Source organism: Balaenoptera borealis (genome assembly GCF_965194805.1).
Source record: "Balaenoptera borealis genome assembly, chromosome: 12".
Classification (NCBI taxonomy): Eukaryota; Metazoa; Chordata; class Mammalia; order Artiodactyla; family Balaenopteridae; genus Balaenoptera; species Balaenoptera borealis.
The window spans coordinates 8613272-8628458 of NC_138869.1; the positions used below are offsets into that span (position 1 = coordinate 8613272).

A 15187-nucleotide genomic window follows, 5' to 3' on the forward strand; every position below is an offset into this window, starting at 1 on the left:
GGGCCTAGAGCTGCCGCAGCCTGCTGCTTACCTGTAGCAGGCAGCCTCTGGGCAGGGATGTTCCAGGCCCTGGCAGGGGCTGAGGGACAGACAGGCTTGGGTCCCACCCAGCTCTGCCCTCAGTGACTTCTCTGAGGCCGGCATCTTCCTCTATCACCTGGGGGAGATGATGGCTCTGATGGCCCAGACAGGTCCTGGGGCTCCTCGGCGCCCTCCTCCCCATCATTGCATATCACAGTCCTGCACACACGTCATCTGGTCAAGCAAACTGGCTGTGTGCCACGTGCAGGCCTAGACTTGGGGACACAGCGGTGAGCAAGATAGACAAACGCCTGGCCCTTGAGGGGTTGACACGCTCATAAGGGAGAGAGACGAAGCAAGATAAAATGCCAAGATGGTGATAAGTACTATAGAGAAAAAGAAAGCAGAGCAGAGAACGGGGTGGAGAGCGAGTAGGTTGTGGGGGAGTGTTGACATTTTAGACCAGATCGAGGTGGGGGGCTCACTGCAAAGACGACATCTGAGCAGAGATAGGAAGCCAGGGTGAGTATCTGGGCAGAGGGAACCGCCAGTGCAAAGGCCCTGAGGTGGGAGCAAGACTCATGATTTGAGAGAGTATCAGAGGATGGAGTCTGAGGTCACGGGGGCCGCATCATGCAGCGCCTCTGGCTACTGTAATATGGTCAGTTTCATTTTGCAAATGGGGAAACTGAGGCCCATGTAGGCTGCAGCCCTCTGGCGTGGAGGCCTGACCACCCACCACCTCTTCTCCCAGGGTTACAGGGCGGGGGTGGGGCGTCGTGGGGAGTGGCCTTCCTCCACCCCCACCCCCCGTTCCCCACCCCCCCAGCTAAGGGCCCTGGCCTCCAGGGTATGATCCTGCAGATCTCAGGGAGCCTGCCCAGCCTCAGCGGCATGGAGATGGCCTGTGACTATGGAAACGACATCCACACTGTGGCTCGGGTCCCGGGCCCTGCCTTTGGCCACCAGATCGCCTACTGCAACCTCCTGCCGAGGAACCAGTTCCCGCCCTTCCCACCCCACCGAGGTAAGCACTTCACTGCCTGGGCTGTGGGGACAGCCAGATGGGGGCTCTCAGGTGGTGGAATCTCAGGCATGGGGGTCCTGATATCACAGCCTCTGACGTCGGTGGAGACCCCCTGCTCCCTTGTTCTTCTCTCCCTGGATCCCCTGCTCTGTTTCAGACCATGTGACCGTCGAGATGGCAGTGAGGGTCAACGGGCAGAACATCGTCAGGGCCAGTTTCACCATCTACGACTGCGGCCGCGTTGGGCAGGTGTATCCCCACACAGCGTGAGTGGGGCGGGGGCTGCTTCCAGGTGGCGGGAGGAGGTTCTGCTCCTGGGGAAGCCTGGGGAAGAGAAATGATGGTGTCCCAGAGGCAGACAGGACTCTTGGTTGTTCACTCGCCAGCACGTTTGTGCAACAAACTCGTCACCCAGTGCCCCTCATCTGTGAGCACCCAGGCTAGTAGAGGCCGAGAGAAGTGCTTTGATTACACTTAATTAACTTAGTCTCCTAAAGGCCCTGCTTGCCTATTTCCTCCTTGCATACCTCTTGCAGCAGGAAGCTCACTACCTAACAGAGTGCCCAGCCCCTCTCGGCAGCTCTGATGTTGAGAAAGACCTTTCCCTGTGCTGGGATCTGCACCCCTGGGTCCCAGTTCCTGGGCACGGGGGTTGGGAGCCGGGTAGCTGAGGGCCCCCCTTGTCTTCCAGCTGCACCAGCTGCCTGTCGGCACAGTGGCCCTGTTTCTGGTGCACCCAGCAGCACTCCTGTGTTTCCAACCAGTCTCGGTGTGAGGCGTCACCAAATCCCACGGTAAGCCAGGCCCAAGGGGTGCCCTCTGCCTCCAGTGGTCCATTTTTTCCCATTTAGTATGTTGAGAACATTTCCGTATCGTTAAATTTTCTTCCTTCGCTCCAGATTTAACAGCTGTGCCGGGCTCATCACCTCACAGTGCGTTTAACCAATCCCCTCTTGTTGGACATGCCGATCCTTCCTGTTTCTTTTTTGCGTTCTGATACGTCCAGGGCGCTGTGCACGGCCTTGATTATTCCCTGGAGACCAGTTCTTCAAAATGGCATTTTGGGGTGAAAGCCTGGCCATGTTTTTCACTTTTAGCTCGGCTGACCCCCAGAAAAGCCTGAGCCAGTTGACGCTTCCAGCTGCAGGAGGAGGCCCCTTTCTGCACATTGTGATAGTTTTCAATTTTACCTTCAACATTTTCAGCAACCCTAGAGAGTACCAGCCCCCAGAGCAACTGAAGCCCCAGCCTCTTGGCTCTGGGCTCAGAGAACCTCGTCAGGAATCCCCAAAGCCTAGTCTGCCCATGGCAGGTGCCAGCGAGCAATGCTGAGGAGGGACTTCATGGCCTGAGCCTGGAATCCTGTGGTCTCAGCCCCTCCTGCCTGAGCCTCAGAACTGCTTTGAGGAAGAGGTGTCCAGCAGGAGCAATGCTTAAACTCAGAGCAGTGATGCAGTAACGTGGGGTTTCCAGTGCTGGGAGAGAGGCCCGGTAGAGGCTGTGTGGCCAAATCCCAGGGGAGGCTCCAAGCCTCTGCAGTGGGCGCTGGGACTCCAGTCTAGGCCAGCCAGGACTCCTGCTCTCGTTTGGGGCCGACATCTCCTTCCGGCCCCAGCCCTGGACTGTGTATACAGTAGAGACTTGATGAATGTCATTGTGAAGCATTCATGCCGGCAGCCTGCCTCCTGTGCTCTACCCTAGGATACTGGGGCGAGGAGGACCCAGCCTCAACACTTCACTTATTGAGCACCTGTTGTATGCCTGGGTGTGTCCTAGGCACTGGGAAAGCGCCAGGTTAGACACAGTTCTGCCCTCCCCGTTGTGAACCCAGAACCTGAGGTGTGAGTTGTGGCTGTGTGATCCCGGGCAAGCTGCCAGACCTCTCTGTTCCTATTTCCCCGTCTGTAAAATGGAGCCTATTTCAAAGGCTGGGGCGGGCATCTGGAGTTACACCTGTCTGTAAGGTACCAACTTCATACTTGACACACAGTAGGTGGCCACTCTGCTGGGTGGGACAGGGAGGACTTCTCTGGGAGGGGAACCTTCTGCCGGGTCCTAACAGATGCACAGGAGCTCACCAGCCTGGAGGTGTATCTGTGGCAGTGCCCCCGTGAACCACTCTCTCCCAGGTCTGCGGCTCTGCAGGTCAGGGTTGAGCGGGGTGCAGAGGGGGCCTGTCTTAGAGGATTATGGCAATCCAGTGGGAAAAGAGGCAGCTCCCACGCTGGGCCTGCAGGAGCTTCTGAACCGATGCTTAATTTGGCGTTTAATTAAGTGCCAGTTAGCCGTGGAGGCGCCATGCCTCTGATCGGGCGGCAGGCAGCGGGGTCTGCACATCCTCCCGGACCCCTCAGGAGCTGGGAGGAGGCGGTAGAGCTTGGGCCAAGCCAGAGAGGTGTCTCTGGGAAGGCAGGTGCTAGGGGCTGAGTCTTCTCTCACTTCCCGTTCCCTCGTGGGCCCCAGAGGAAGGAAACCGGGGAGTGCAGAATGCCAGGCGGAGGGGAGGAGACTCAGGAAGGCGCCGCATCCTCCACTTTCAGTTGTCCAAGGAGGGTGTGGCCACCCCAAGGCGGTGTGACTTTCGGCCAGAAGCAAGGAGGGTTTGGGCAGATGGAAGGGGAGGGTCTCTTGGTGGGGAGCCTGGGTAGACGCCTCCATGAAGGTGGTTAGGAGCCGGTGGAGAGGGTAGTTTGGTGGGAATACGGGGGAAGTTTACAGGGGCTGGGAGCGGTGCAGAAGGGCAGGGAAGGAACAGGTCAGGTGGGTTCAGGGTCCCAGGGCCACCCAGTGCTCCGCTGGATTGGGACCCCACCTCTCAACTCTTGAGCTTAGAAAGACCTTGGGGGAGTCTGTGAACTCCAGTGTGGAGACAGGTGAGGCCCCCTGTGAAATGGCACACACTGGGCTCACAATCTGGGCTTTCTGTGGCTCCTGGCATTGCTGCCCTGGCATCTGTTCCCCCAACTCCTGGTCTCCCGCCTTCTCAGCTCTGCCCAGAGTTCGGTCAGTCGGCCGTGGTTTCCTGAGCCTGCAGCTACGCTCTGGCAAAGGGGAGAAGCCGCTCGGCCTCTTTCTGCGGCATTGACGGCTCTGCTTGGGATGAGACAGAGAGGCCCCAATCCTTTGCGAGCAGGGAAGCCCTCGCTCAAACTGGCCTCAGCCCCAACAGAATCATGTGGCTTGTGTGAGTACAGAGTCCGAGGGGCGGCATCCCTTCAGGCACAGCTGGATCCAGGGGCTCCAACAGTGTCAGCAGGGCCTCCCCACCCCTCTTGAGTGGCCTCCACTCTCAGGCAGGCCCTCCCCTCTTGGCAGCAAGATGGCCTCAGCAGCCCCGGGCAGGCTCCTGATCCCCCAGCAGCCCCAGGAGACTTTCTCGTTGGTTCTGCGGAAGTTCCAGGGGAACTGGGTCACGTTCACTCCCCATACCAATTGCTGAGTCCAGGACGGGCCTGGGTACCCGCCCATCCCTGGGGCTAGGAAGTAGGGTCAGCCCTCCCAAACCACAGGCCTGGGGGTTGAGGAAATTCCCCAATGGCCAAGGCAGACTTGGAGGCAGATGGTGGGGGGCTGGAAGCTGGCAGCAGATGTGCCAGCTGTCCCCAAGGAGGATTAGCCAACCCTGGGGGAGGTGCTGAAAGAGGGCAAAGATGCGCCCGCACTCTCAGCCTTGCTCCCACTCTGTAGAATGGGTACAAGCATCCAGGTGGCCGTGGGTTATAAGGATCAAGGGGAGTAGGGGCCCTCAGGGATGGTCCTGCGTCATTTCCTCTGGGGGCACTCTTGTGGAAGCTCCCCCTTCCCAAGCCCTCACCCCTCCAGCCCCCGCCGTTGGCCACCTACCCTCAGGTGGGGGGGAGCTGGGAGGACAGAGCCGCAGGGCCCCCAGCCAGCTGTGAAGCGGGCTGGCAGCGGCTGTGAAACCCGATTAGAAACATGTGGGTTCCATTCCCGGAAACTCCAGGGGGTTTACACATGGATGGCACAGGACAGCAGCTCAGAGAGAGACAGACTTGTGGGTCACACAGCGAGTGGACACCAGCTGCTACCTCCCAGCCCCACAGCGTGGTCAGCTGAGGAGGAGGAGGCCCCACCTGGGCCCAGCCATGTTGCCTCTTTGGCCAAGGCCCCTGTGGTCGACTCTCAGGGAAACTCACCAGTCTGGGCGAGGTTTCTGGCCTGGAGGTCAGCAAACATTCTGGACAACTAGAGCCCGCTGTGCTTGGGCAAACCACTTTGTTTCTCTGTGCCTCAATATCCTAGTCTGTAAAATGGGTGTAATGATGGTACCTTCCTCATAGGGTTGTTGGGAGAAGGATTTGTTGAATTAATACTGTGCAAAGTGCTCCAAAGTATCCAGGTGCACAGGGAGGGCTTTGTCAGCTGGCCGCTACTGCTGTCACTACCATGGTCACTTATGACCATGGTCAATGATAGTAAATATGGCTTTGGCATCCCTCGAGCTCTGGTTTTATGCTGGGCCCCTGAGGGTCCCCTGAAGGAGCTCCCTGTCTGATTAACAATAAGGAGTAAAGACCCCTGGTCCCTGGCCCTCAGTTTCAGGCCTCAGTCTCTGGCCCGAGAGTCAGACAGATGGGAATTCAAAGGGCAACTCTGCCCTCTGCCCTCAGGTAGCTCCCCTCCTCTCTGAACCTCGGGTTCATACCTCCCTCCCCCTTCCCTAACTTCCTTCCTTTTTTGAGGTCGCCTCTGTGGCTCCGCGGACGGAATGCGGATGTCCAGGCCCTCCGCAGGACTTCCCCGGAGCTGGCACCTCCACCCAGAGGCCTGTGACTCGCCCAGGCAATGGGGAGGGGTCTGGAGCCTGGCGGCACCAGGGCGCTCACAGCCTGTTTCCCGTGGGCTGTTCAGAAGTCTGGGGTTTCTCTTTTCTGAATCATTTATCGTGAGTTAACCTGGAAACCAGAACTCCAGAGCTGGGTGGAGTCCCAGAAAGTGGTAGAGCCCCTCATTTTACAGCTGGGAAAGGTGAGGCCCAGAGACGGGGAGGTTTCCTCTGAGAGGCACGCGGTGGAGCGGCCATGGGGACCCAGTTCCACTGGGCAGGGTACTGCATCTCTCTGTGCCTCAGTGTCCTCGTCTGCGAAATGGGGCCAATGCATTCTCCTGCTCGTAGGTCTTGCCGTGAGGGTCAAGTGAGATGGTATGTGGGAGGCAGTGGGCACGCAGTCCTCGGTAGGTGTGGTTGGTACATTTTGTTAGTAGTGTTTCCTCACTTCCCCGGGCTGCCTGGTGCCTCCCCGGGGAGACGGGGCTGCGCAGGCTGGCTGGGGTGGTCGTGAACCCCGTCTCTTCCGAAATGCCCCAGTGCCAGCCCCACCTCCTTGGGTTTTGACTGCAGAGCCCTCAGGACTGCCCGCAGATCCTGCCCTCAGCCCTGGCTCCCATGCCCACGGGCAGCTCCCAGAGCATCCCGGTGCATCTGGCCAACGCCGCCTTCTTCCAGGTAAGTGAAGGCTGGGCGGGGGTGGGGCGGAGGGCTGGGAGAGTGTCGTCCCGGATGGGGGGACCCTGCTCTGGGCCCACCACCCATGCTTTGGTTTCCTTCCTCTGAGTTTCCAGGCTATGTTTGAGAAAGCCCCGCTGTGGTTGCACGGAGCTGGGGGAACAGGAAAGTGGGCGGGGAGGGCCAGGCCATGGGGACAGCAGGCCGCCCCCAGCACCTGCAGGAAAGCCTGGCCAGGACCCCCAGACCCTTCTACCCTCTAAGGCTCCCCTGACAGATCCAGGCCCAGCCCCGCCCAGTGCCGCAGCCCATGAGTGACACTGTCCATATTATGCCCGCCCTGCCCTAGCCCCCAGGCTGAGTTGTGACCCTGGACACACCTTCCCAGTTCGTGGCTGACATGTCTTCCCTGGAGAATGGCCAGAGAACCCCTTTGCCGTCCAGATGGGGAAAATGAGGCCTAGGAAGGGGACGCAGGTGCCTCCAGGTCACACGACGTAGGGCTGGACTTGCACCCTAGCCCTGGACTCCTTGTTGAGTGCTCTTCCCTACAACCAGTCTTCCCCTCCCCCTGCCCATCTGGGCTGGGGGAAGGGACACAGCCCCTTTCTGGGTCCCTCCTGGAGGAGCGTCCTGGGTGGGAAGTGTTGATGAGTCCTGGAAGCATGCCAGCCACCCCCTCCCCAGCTTCTGGGGACTTGCCATCTGTCGCTTCCACGGGGGAGCCGAGGCCCGTGACGGCTGTCACACGTGGGGGCCACATGCCAGGCATCTGGGATGCGTCAGGCAGCCTCGTGGCAGGGGCTGCAGCTCAGTGAGGGGCATGACGGTCCTGCCCTGGGCCCTCAAGCTCTTCCCTGCAATGGTTGGGAAGAGCCTCCAGGGGCAGCAAGGGGCCTGGACCCATGTGGAGGGCTGTGCCGCTCCCCTGGGCTACAGGAGCCTGGCATGGGGAGGCCCAAGGCCTGGGTTTGGGTCCTGGCTGCTGCTTTCAAGCTGTATAATCAGGGGGCACATGTCTGCTTCATGGGGCCTCAGTGATCCCAGCCCTCCTCCCCCCGGGCCTGCTTCTGGAACACTGAGGGTGGGGGTGGGCAGAGCCCCCTGCCTGGGCTCTGCAGCAGCGCTGTCCACTGAGCCTGTGCCCTGCAGAGCCCCAGGACAGGCTGGGCCTGCGGCCCTGAGCCCGGGACTCGGACGACAGACCCATCTCCCAGCTCAGCGTGGCAGGGACACGTGAGCTCTCAGCCCTATCAACAGCCACTTTCCTGTGTCAGTTTCAGAACGAAGCGGGGAGGGGGCAGGGCAGGGGAGTTGCTGACCTGCTATCTCCTCAGGGTGTCACATCTGCCAGCGACAGGGACATAAACAGGAAGTCCTGCCACGCGGCTGGCCTAACACACTCAAAACCCGGGTTTGTTCATTCAGCAGATATTTACTGATGCTGCTCCCGGAGGCCTGTGTTGGGCTGAGGGCAAGACGGGATTGGGGAATTGGCCCTGTTTAGTCTTGCAGCAAGCATTTATTGAGCACTTCTTGCATACTAATAACCGCCAGCATATATTAGGCACCCACAGTGTGCAACCCACTAAAGATAACAAGATCTCCAGTTTTCCTAGAATCCTGCAGAGTAGAGCAGCCTCTTTCTGTTGCAGAGTTTAGAAACCCGAGGCCCAGAGAGGAGGAGCCACTTGCATAGGGTCACACATCTAGGAGGTAGCAGAGGTGGGATTCGAACCTGGGTGGGCCTGTGTAAAGTAGAACCTGAGCTATTTCAGCTGCCATCTACTGCCCTTGGAGGTGTCAGAGGGGCTGAGACCCAGCCCCAACCCTCCCCAGTGGGTGGGGGGACAGGTGTAGACAGAGCCTGCACAGGGGATAAGGGTGGTCCTTGGCATACAGGGTCGGGGACAGGCTTTAGGAGCTTAATGGAGCCCCTGGCACACACCCAAATGTTCATTGCTGAATGGATGGATGATCAAGTGAGGGGTGCCCCTGTGATTTGAGGGGGGAGTCTGGGAAGGCTTTGAAACATGGGACATTTGAGCTGGATTTTGAAGGCTGTGTTGAGTTTTGCTGGGTGGAAGAATGGGCTTGGGCAAAGGCTGAGGGCAGGACAGCCTGTGCTGTGTCGACATGTGTCCTGTGGCTGGTCCCAGGCCTTGTGGGGCAGCGGCGGGGGGGTGTTGACGTTAAAGGGCAGGTGGAGTCTCACTGGGATGAACCTTGGACGTCGGTCATGCTGAAGAGTCAGGGCTTTACCCGCGGAGTGAAAGGCCCCGGGTTTAGGCCATTGGGAGATGTTGGTGAGACTTTTAGTGGCATGGAGAGAGCACAAGGCCAAGGTTCTAGGTGTTCCTGTACCCCCTGCCTCCATCGAACACTGGACATGGAGGCCAGGAAGGACATCCTGGAGGAGGTGCAGCCCAGGCAAAGGCCTGATAGTAGGACCACGCCCACTCTTCAGGACAGCAGTGTCTGATGTCCTGATGGAGGTACAGGGCAGGGGGTGCTGACCTGACTCTCCCCAACCCCCATCTCCCAAAGGGTGCCGCGCTTGAATGTAGCTTTGGTCAAGAAGAGATCTTTGAGGCTGTGTGGGTGAATCAATCAGCTGTATGCTGCAACCAAGTGGTGGTGAGTGGTGTAGCTTTAACGGCGGGAGTCGGGGGCAGAGGGGAAGGGGAGGCCTGCCGCAAGTCCAGATCCTACACTCCTTCCTTTCTACCTCCTCTTTTTGGACCCCCTGCCCCCAGTAGCCCTGCCCTCATCTGTCTCCCTGACACCCCTCCCCCAACAAAGACCCGACACCATTCACACCTCTCACGGTTTTTCCTGTCCTTTTGCAGCTGCACACAACCCAGAAGAGCCAGGTGTTTCCACTCAGCCTCCAACTAAAGGGGCGGCCAGCCCGATTCCTGGACAGCCCTGACCACATGGCAGGTGGGAGCGCCTCACATGGCCTCAGGGGACTCAGCCGCGGTGGGTGGGACGCAGCCTTGGGGGACTCATTCCTGTGCTCAGGTGTCCACCTTGCCGTTCCCTAACACACACGCTCTCTCAGATCCCAGCCCGGCCTTTCTGTGCCTGGTCAGTTACTCAGCGCTTGATTATCGAGCAGCTGCTCTGGGCAGGCACCACGCCCTCGGGGCATCTCCAGGCCAGTGGCTGTGCAGCCCCAGGTACTTACTTACCCTTCCCTTTGTGAGCCTCATCGTCCTCATATGAAGCAAGGGCAGAGGCCCTTTCGCAGAGGGTGTGGTGAGGATTTGCTGAGATGATGCACACGAAGCCTTGCAAGGGTGTCTGGGACACAGTCTGTGCCCCTATATGGTGGTTGGTGTCTTTGCTCTTATTATATGTACTGAATCAACTCTCCAAGGACCTGTCTGTTCATGGGGAGTCTCAGACATCTCGGTGGACATGGGCACCCCCCACATCCATACTATGAAGGTCCCAGACAGAAGCCCCAGAACCACCCTGCACACCCTGAGGCCCTGGAGAACTGGCCCTGCAGTCCTTCTCGTGCCAGTCTGAGGATCTGGTCTGAGGCTCACAGAGCCCGCATTGCTCAGTGGTTCCCTAGCATCCTGGAGCTCCGTGGGGGCTCAGGAGACCCACTCGGGCCTGGGTATGAATCCCGCTCTGCTACGCACAGGCTGTGTGACCTTGGGCAAGTTACTCTACTTCTCTGAGCCTCATGTCTTTGTCAAATGGAGCTAATAAACAGCTCCCGCTGGATAGATTCACAGGAAGGATGAATGTTAATGGGGCTGTGGCTGCACTGTGCTTAGCACAGCCCCCAGGGAGTTTGGAGAAAACTAAGAACTTCATGGGGTCCTGACCCTAAGAACAGGACCCTGCTGACCTGTGCTGCCTCCGTGTCTCCCGCAGTGGAGGTCTATAACTGCGCCATGGGCAGCCCCGACTGTTCCCAGTGCCTGGGCCGGGAGGACCTGGGCCACCTGTGTGTGTGGAGTGACGGCTGCCGCCTGCGGGGGACCCTGCAGCCCCTGCCTGACACCTGCCCCGCCCCCGAGATCCGAGCGGTAAGCACCCCGCCCCCACCTCCCCTCTCTGAAGCCCGTTGCACCCACACGCCTGAATGTGCACACGTACAGCGCCCACGTGGGCTCAGGGACCCGCAGCACGCGTGCTTGCACACACCCAGGCCCATGCGCACTGTGTTACCCCCTGAGCACCTGCTGGGTGCCAGGCCCTGCCCGGTGCTAGAGACACAGCAGGGAACGAAACAAGTACCTGCCTTCATAGAGCTAACGTTTTAGTTGGGGTTAGGGGACAATAATGAGAAAGGAAATAATTTACATAGAGAAGGTGGTAAGTGCTACAGCAGGGCAGGGCGGGGGCATTGGGAGTCTGGGGTGAAAGAGATGCTGGGGCTGACTGACTCTAAATTTTATAGCGAGGTCAGGGAAACCTTGCTGATAAGGTGAAAATGGGGGCTGCCAGTAACTCCGAAGCCTCAGTTTTAATTAAGAAAAAAATCTCAGGGAAGGAGTCTGTTTGGCTTAGCCTGGGTCAGGTGCCCATCCCAGGCCCAGTCAGCTCTGGTTGGGATGTAGGGGCATGTGGTCAGACATGGCCGCTGGGAGTGGACCTCGGTGTCCCCAGGAGATGCCCCTCAAATAGCACTGACTCTGTCCCTATGCACTGGTGTCCCCAGACCCAAGCCGGCTCAGTATCACAAATGCACATCCTCTCTGGCAGCCCCAGTGACCTGCCAAGTGGCTGGCGGTGCCAGCGCTCTCAGAGCCTCCCCTCAGTGATGGGTCTGCCTGGCCCTGCCTCCCCGGGAGCCTGCCAGCATCCCAGCCTCTGAACCCCATTCACCCCTTTCTCCGGTCGCCCGGCAGGTTGAGCCCCTGAGTGGCCCCTTGGACGGCGGGACCCTGCTGACCATCCGCGGCAGGAACCTGGGCCGGCGGCTCAGCGACGTGGTCCGTGGAGTGTGGATTGGCAGCGTGGCCTGTGAGCCGCTGGCCGACAGATACACGGTGTCAGAGGAGTGAGTAGAGGGCAGTGCCTGGAGCCATTCTGAGTGACCGCAGGCCCCACCCCACCCGGAAGTGCCAACTGCATCTCTGCCCTCCCCTCTCCCTTTTCTTCTCCCCCCTCCCCCCTCTGCCGTCCCACTCTCCTCGGCACCCTTCTGCTCCCCAGAAGTCACTCACTCCTGGGTCTCCCGGACTTTGCTCAGGCCATTCCCACCATGCGTCCTGCCCTTTCCTGCTCGGGACACCACTCCAGCGCCTGCTCCCCTGGGAAGCCCTCCCGTGTTCCCCTAGACCAGCCCTACCTCCACGGAAGCCTTGCTCCGATGAAAAAAATTGCTGCTAAGAAAGTGTGGGGAGCCGCTGGTGTGGTGCAGAGGTCTGGGCCTGCAGCTGTGGGGCCTGGCCCGGAGGGCAGGGAATGAGCTGGGTTTCCTTTCCGAAGGCTGTAAGTCAGGCTTGCAGATAAGGCCGTCAGTCTCCCAGCCCAGCAAATGTTCTCATGGTTGGAGAGCTTTCAAATATCCCCAAAGACCATCTTATCCAATCCCCTTGTCTTATAGCTGCAGAACTGTCGTAAACTCAGGTCGGGGGTGGTCCCGGGGAAGAGCTTGGCACCAGGGTGACACCTGGGGGACTCAGTGGCTGTTTTCCAACTGATAGGGAATTGTCTCAGTATTTTGACATGGGTAATGCCGTTGGGTGTCCTGGCCAAATGCCAGCGCCAGGTGTGAGTGGGCGGGTGGGTGGCTGAGTGCAAGGATGGGGCGCTCACACTCCCTGGGGGTGGAGCAGGGGCCACTGTTTGAGGGAGAAACCAGATGGCACCTGCCTGGGCCCCCAGGATCCGCTGGCTGCTCCTTGACCAGAGTTGCCTCCCCCAGGATCGTGTGTGCCACGGGGCCAGCCCCAGCGGCGTTCTCGGACGTGGTGACGGTGAACGCCTCCAAGGAGGGCAGGTCACGGGAGCGCTTCTCCTACGTGGTAAGGGAGGCTGCAGCCTACCCCCCTGCCCACCCTGCCAGGCTCACCCCGGGCTGGCCTGAGGCCTGACCGCCTGCCTTCCTCCCCACAGCTGCCCCTGGTTCACTCCCTGGAGCCTGCCATGGGCCCCAAGGCAGGGGGCACCAGGATCACCATCCACGGGAGCGACCTCCATGTGGGCTCCGAGCTCCAGGTCCTGGTGAATGACACGGAGCCCTGCATGGAGCTGGTGTAAGCCCCTGGGCCGGGGGGCTGGAGGGCTGGGGGTGATGTCCTTGCACCAGGCATCACCAGGGACTTCACTGGCTGTGTCCCCTTGGCCAAGCCCCTTCCTCTTTCTGAGCCTCAATTTTCTCAGCCGGTAAGAACAGTACCAGTGACTTGTGGGAAGTGCTGCGCCCAGCATACAGTAGGTACTTCATAAGTGACCTTAACCTGCAGGGAAAATGGTGATGATTGTACACACTCTGAGAGCTGCTGCTGGCCCAGGGGTGTGGCCAGTGGCAGGGTTCTGGTCCAGAACCTCTTGGTGAAATACTTGTCTTTATTATGCACTTAACGTGTACCAGGTGCCATTGATGGGCATTGCTGTGGATACCAAGATGAGCCCAACAGTCTCAGCCCTCAGGGTACAGCAGACACTGTCACAGGAGCTAGGAACATCCAGGGGGGTCAGAATTGGGAGAAGTCAGAGCTTCCAGGGCTGTGGGCACAGGGCCCTCACCGGGGCGGGAGCCAGGAGAGGGTCTCTGGGAAGGCTTCTTGGAGGAGGTGGGATGGGGCAGGTCAGAGAAGAGAAGGCAGGGTGTCCAAGGTGGGGCAGACAGCCCAAGCAAAGGTGCGGCAGTGGGAATGTGGAAACAAGATTTCTGTATGAGGTGGGGGCCAGGTGAGCAGGCCTGGACCCCAGGCCACGTGCCCCAGGTGACGGGGTGCTGGTCGCTGGGGAGTGACGGAGGCGGGTTCCTGCTGACGAGGCCCGCGTCCTCCGCAGGCGCACGGACACCAGCATCACCTGCACGGTGCCTGGGGGTGCCCTGCCGGCCCCCGTGCCCGTGTGCGTGCGCTTCGAGCGCCGCGGCTGCGTGCACGGCAACCTCACCTTCTGGTACAAGCGGAACCCGGTCATCACGGCCATCAGTCCCCGCCGCAGCCACGTCAGGTGAGACCTGGACGTGACCCCAGGCCAGGGCACTCTCCGGGGCTGCACCTGGGCTCACGGAGCTTGCTGTCCCCCCGCAGTGGCGGCAGGACCATCACGGTGGCCGGCGAGCGTTTCCACATGGTGCAGAAGGTGTCCATGGCCGTGCACCACATCGGCCGGGAGCCCACGGTGAGGGCGGGGCCCCGGCAGGCAGGGCTGGTTGCGGCCCCGGCTGACCAGGCGTCACTCCGCCACATCTCCTCATCTCTGCCTCTCCTGTCTCTGCCTCTCTCTCTCCCCCTCTTTTTCCACATCTGACTATCCCTCCCGTCCCCCACCTTGGCCCCGGCCCCCCTCAACCAGCTCTGCAAGGTTCTTAACTCCACCCTCATCACCTGCCCATCGCCCGGGGCCCTGAGCAATGCCTCAGCCCCCGTGGACTTCTTCCTCAACGGCCGGGCCTACGCAGACGAGGCAGCCGTGGACGAGGAGCTCCTGGACCCCGAGGAGGCCCAGCGGGGCAGCAGGTTCCGCCTGGACTACCTCCCTGACCCACAGTTCTCCACGGCGAAGAGGGAGAAGTGGATCAAGCACCACCCCGGGGAGCCCCTCACCCTGGTCATCCACGTGAGTGCCAGTGGGTGCCAGGTGGGGGCCGTGAGCAGGCCGGGCTTAGCCACAGGCCTCACGAGCACCCCTTCTGCTCCCACAGAAGGAGCAGGACGGCCTGGGCCTCGAGAGCCACGAGTACCGGGTCAAGATTGGCCAGGTGGCCTGTGACATACAGATCGTCTCCGAAAGAGTCATCCACTGCTCGGTCAACGAGTCCCTGGGCACAGCAGAGGGGCAGCTGCCCATCACGGTGAGTGGACGGGGCACTAGAGGCAGAGGTGGGCTTGGCCCCCAGTCTTGCCCCAAGTGCCTGAGCATCTGCCCCCTGCCCGGCACGTCTCAGCTAATCATTGTCATGCTCAGAAGCTTAGACAACCAGGGCAAAGAGGAGCTTTACCTCCCCACTTGGGCTTTACCTCCCCACTTGGCAGATGAGGAAACTGAGACCCAAAAACTTAGTGACCTGTTCAAGGTCAGTGATCAGCCCCAGCTGACTCTCAGAGGCCATGACAAGTTGTCCCCGTTCCACTTGTTGCTCTACCCAGAGTCTGGGCCGCCAGTCGCCATGCCGAGTCATGGAGGGAGGGAAGCAGGAGTGGAGAGAGGGCCCAGAACATGGGATCTCTTCTGCACTGTACCTGCTTGCATGCCTCCTGAGATGGGGCGCTCACTCCCTCCCAGGTGGCACATGCCACCCAGGATGGCTCTGACTGCAAAAGCTCCCTTTCACCTGTACCCCAGTCCCAGTTCTGCCTTTTGAGTCCTAAGAACTCACCTGCTCCCCTGGTCCTTGGGCAGCCCTACAGATACTTCAGGACATGGCCAGGCTCTATGAACTGCCCGGCCACCGGCTCTTTGGCTCCTCCTCCCAGGCTGTAATAATAATCACAGTTGCCTGTATTTATTGAGTCTCCCTTCTG

General features: G+C 60.1%; 1 protein-coding gene across 1 annotated transcript in view; it reads left to right on the forward strand.

The window, feature by feature from the left end:
• The window catches only part of PLXND1 (plexin D1), a 53026-nt gene that overhangs the window by 22442 nt on the left and 15397 nt on the right, over positions 1-15187 (forward strand). The window contains exons 6-19 of the mRNA XM_082345696.1: positions 871-1048; positions 1206-1314; positions 1740-1842; positions 6411-6515; positions 9063-9152; positions 9365-9458; positions 10410-10564; positions 11390-11541; positions 12412-12511; positions 12603-12742; positions 13506-13673; positions 13754-13844; positions 14019-14282; positions 14368-14517. Of these exons, the coding sequence (XP_082201822.1) occupies positions 871-1048; positions 1206-1314; positions 1740-1842; positions 6411-6515; positions 9063-9152; positions 9365-9458; positions 10410-10564; positions 11390-11541; positions 12412-12511; positions 12603-12742; positions 13506-13673; positions 13754-13844; positions 14019-14282; positions 14368-14517 (1899 nt within the window). The remainder of the gene's footprint in view (positions 1-870; positions 1049-1205; positions 1315-1739; positions 1843-6410; positions 6516-9062; positions 9153-9364; positions 9459-10409; positions 10565-11389; positions 11542-12411; positions 12512-12602; positions 12743-13505; positions 13674-13753; positions 13845-14018; positions 14283-14367; positions 14518-15187) is intronic.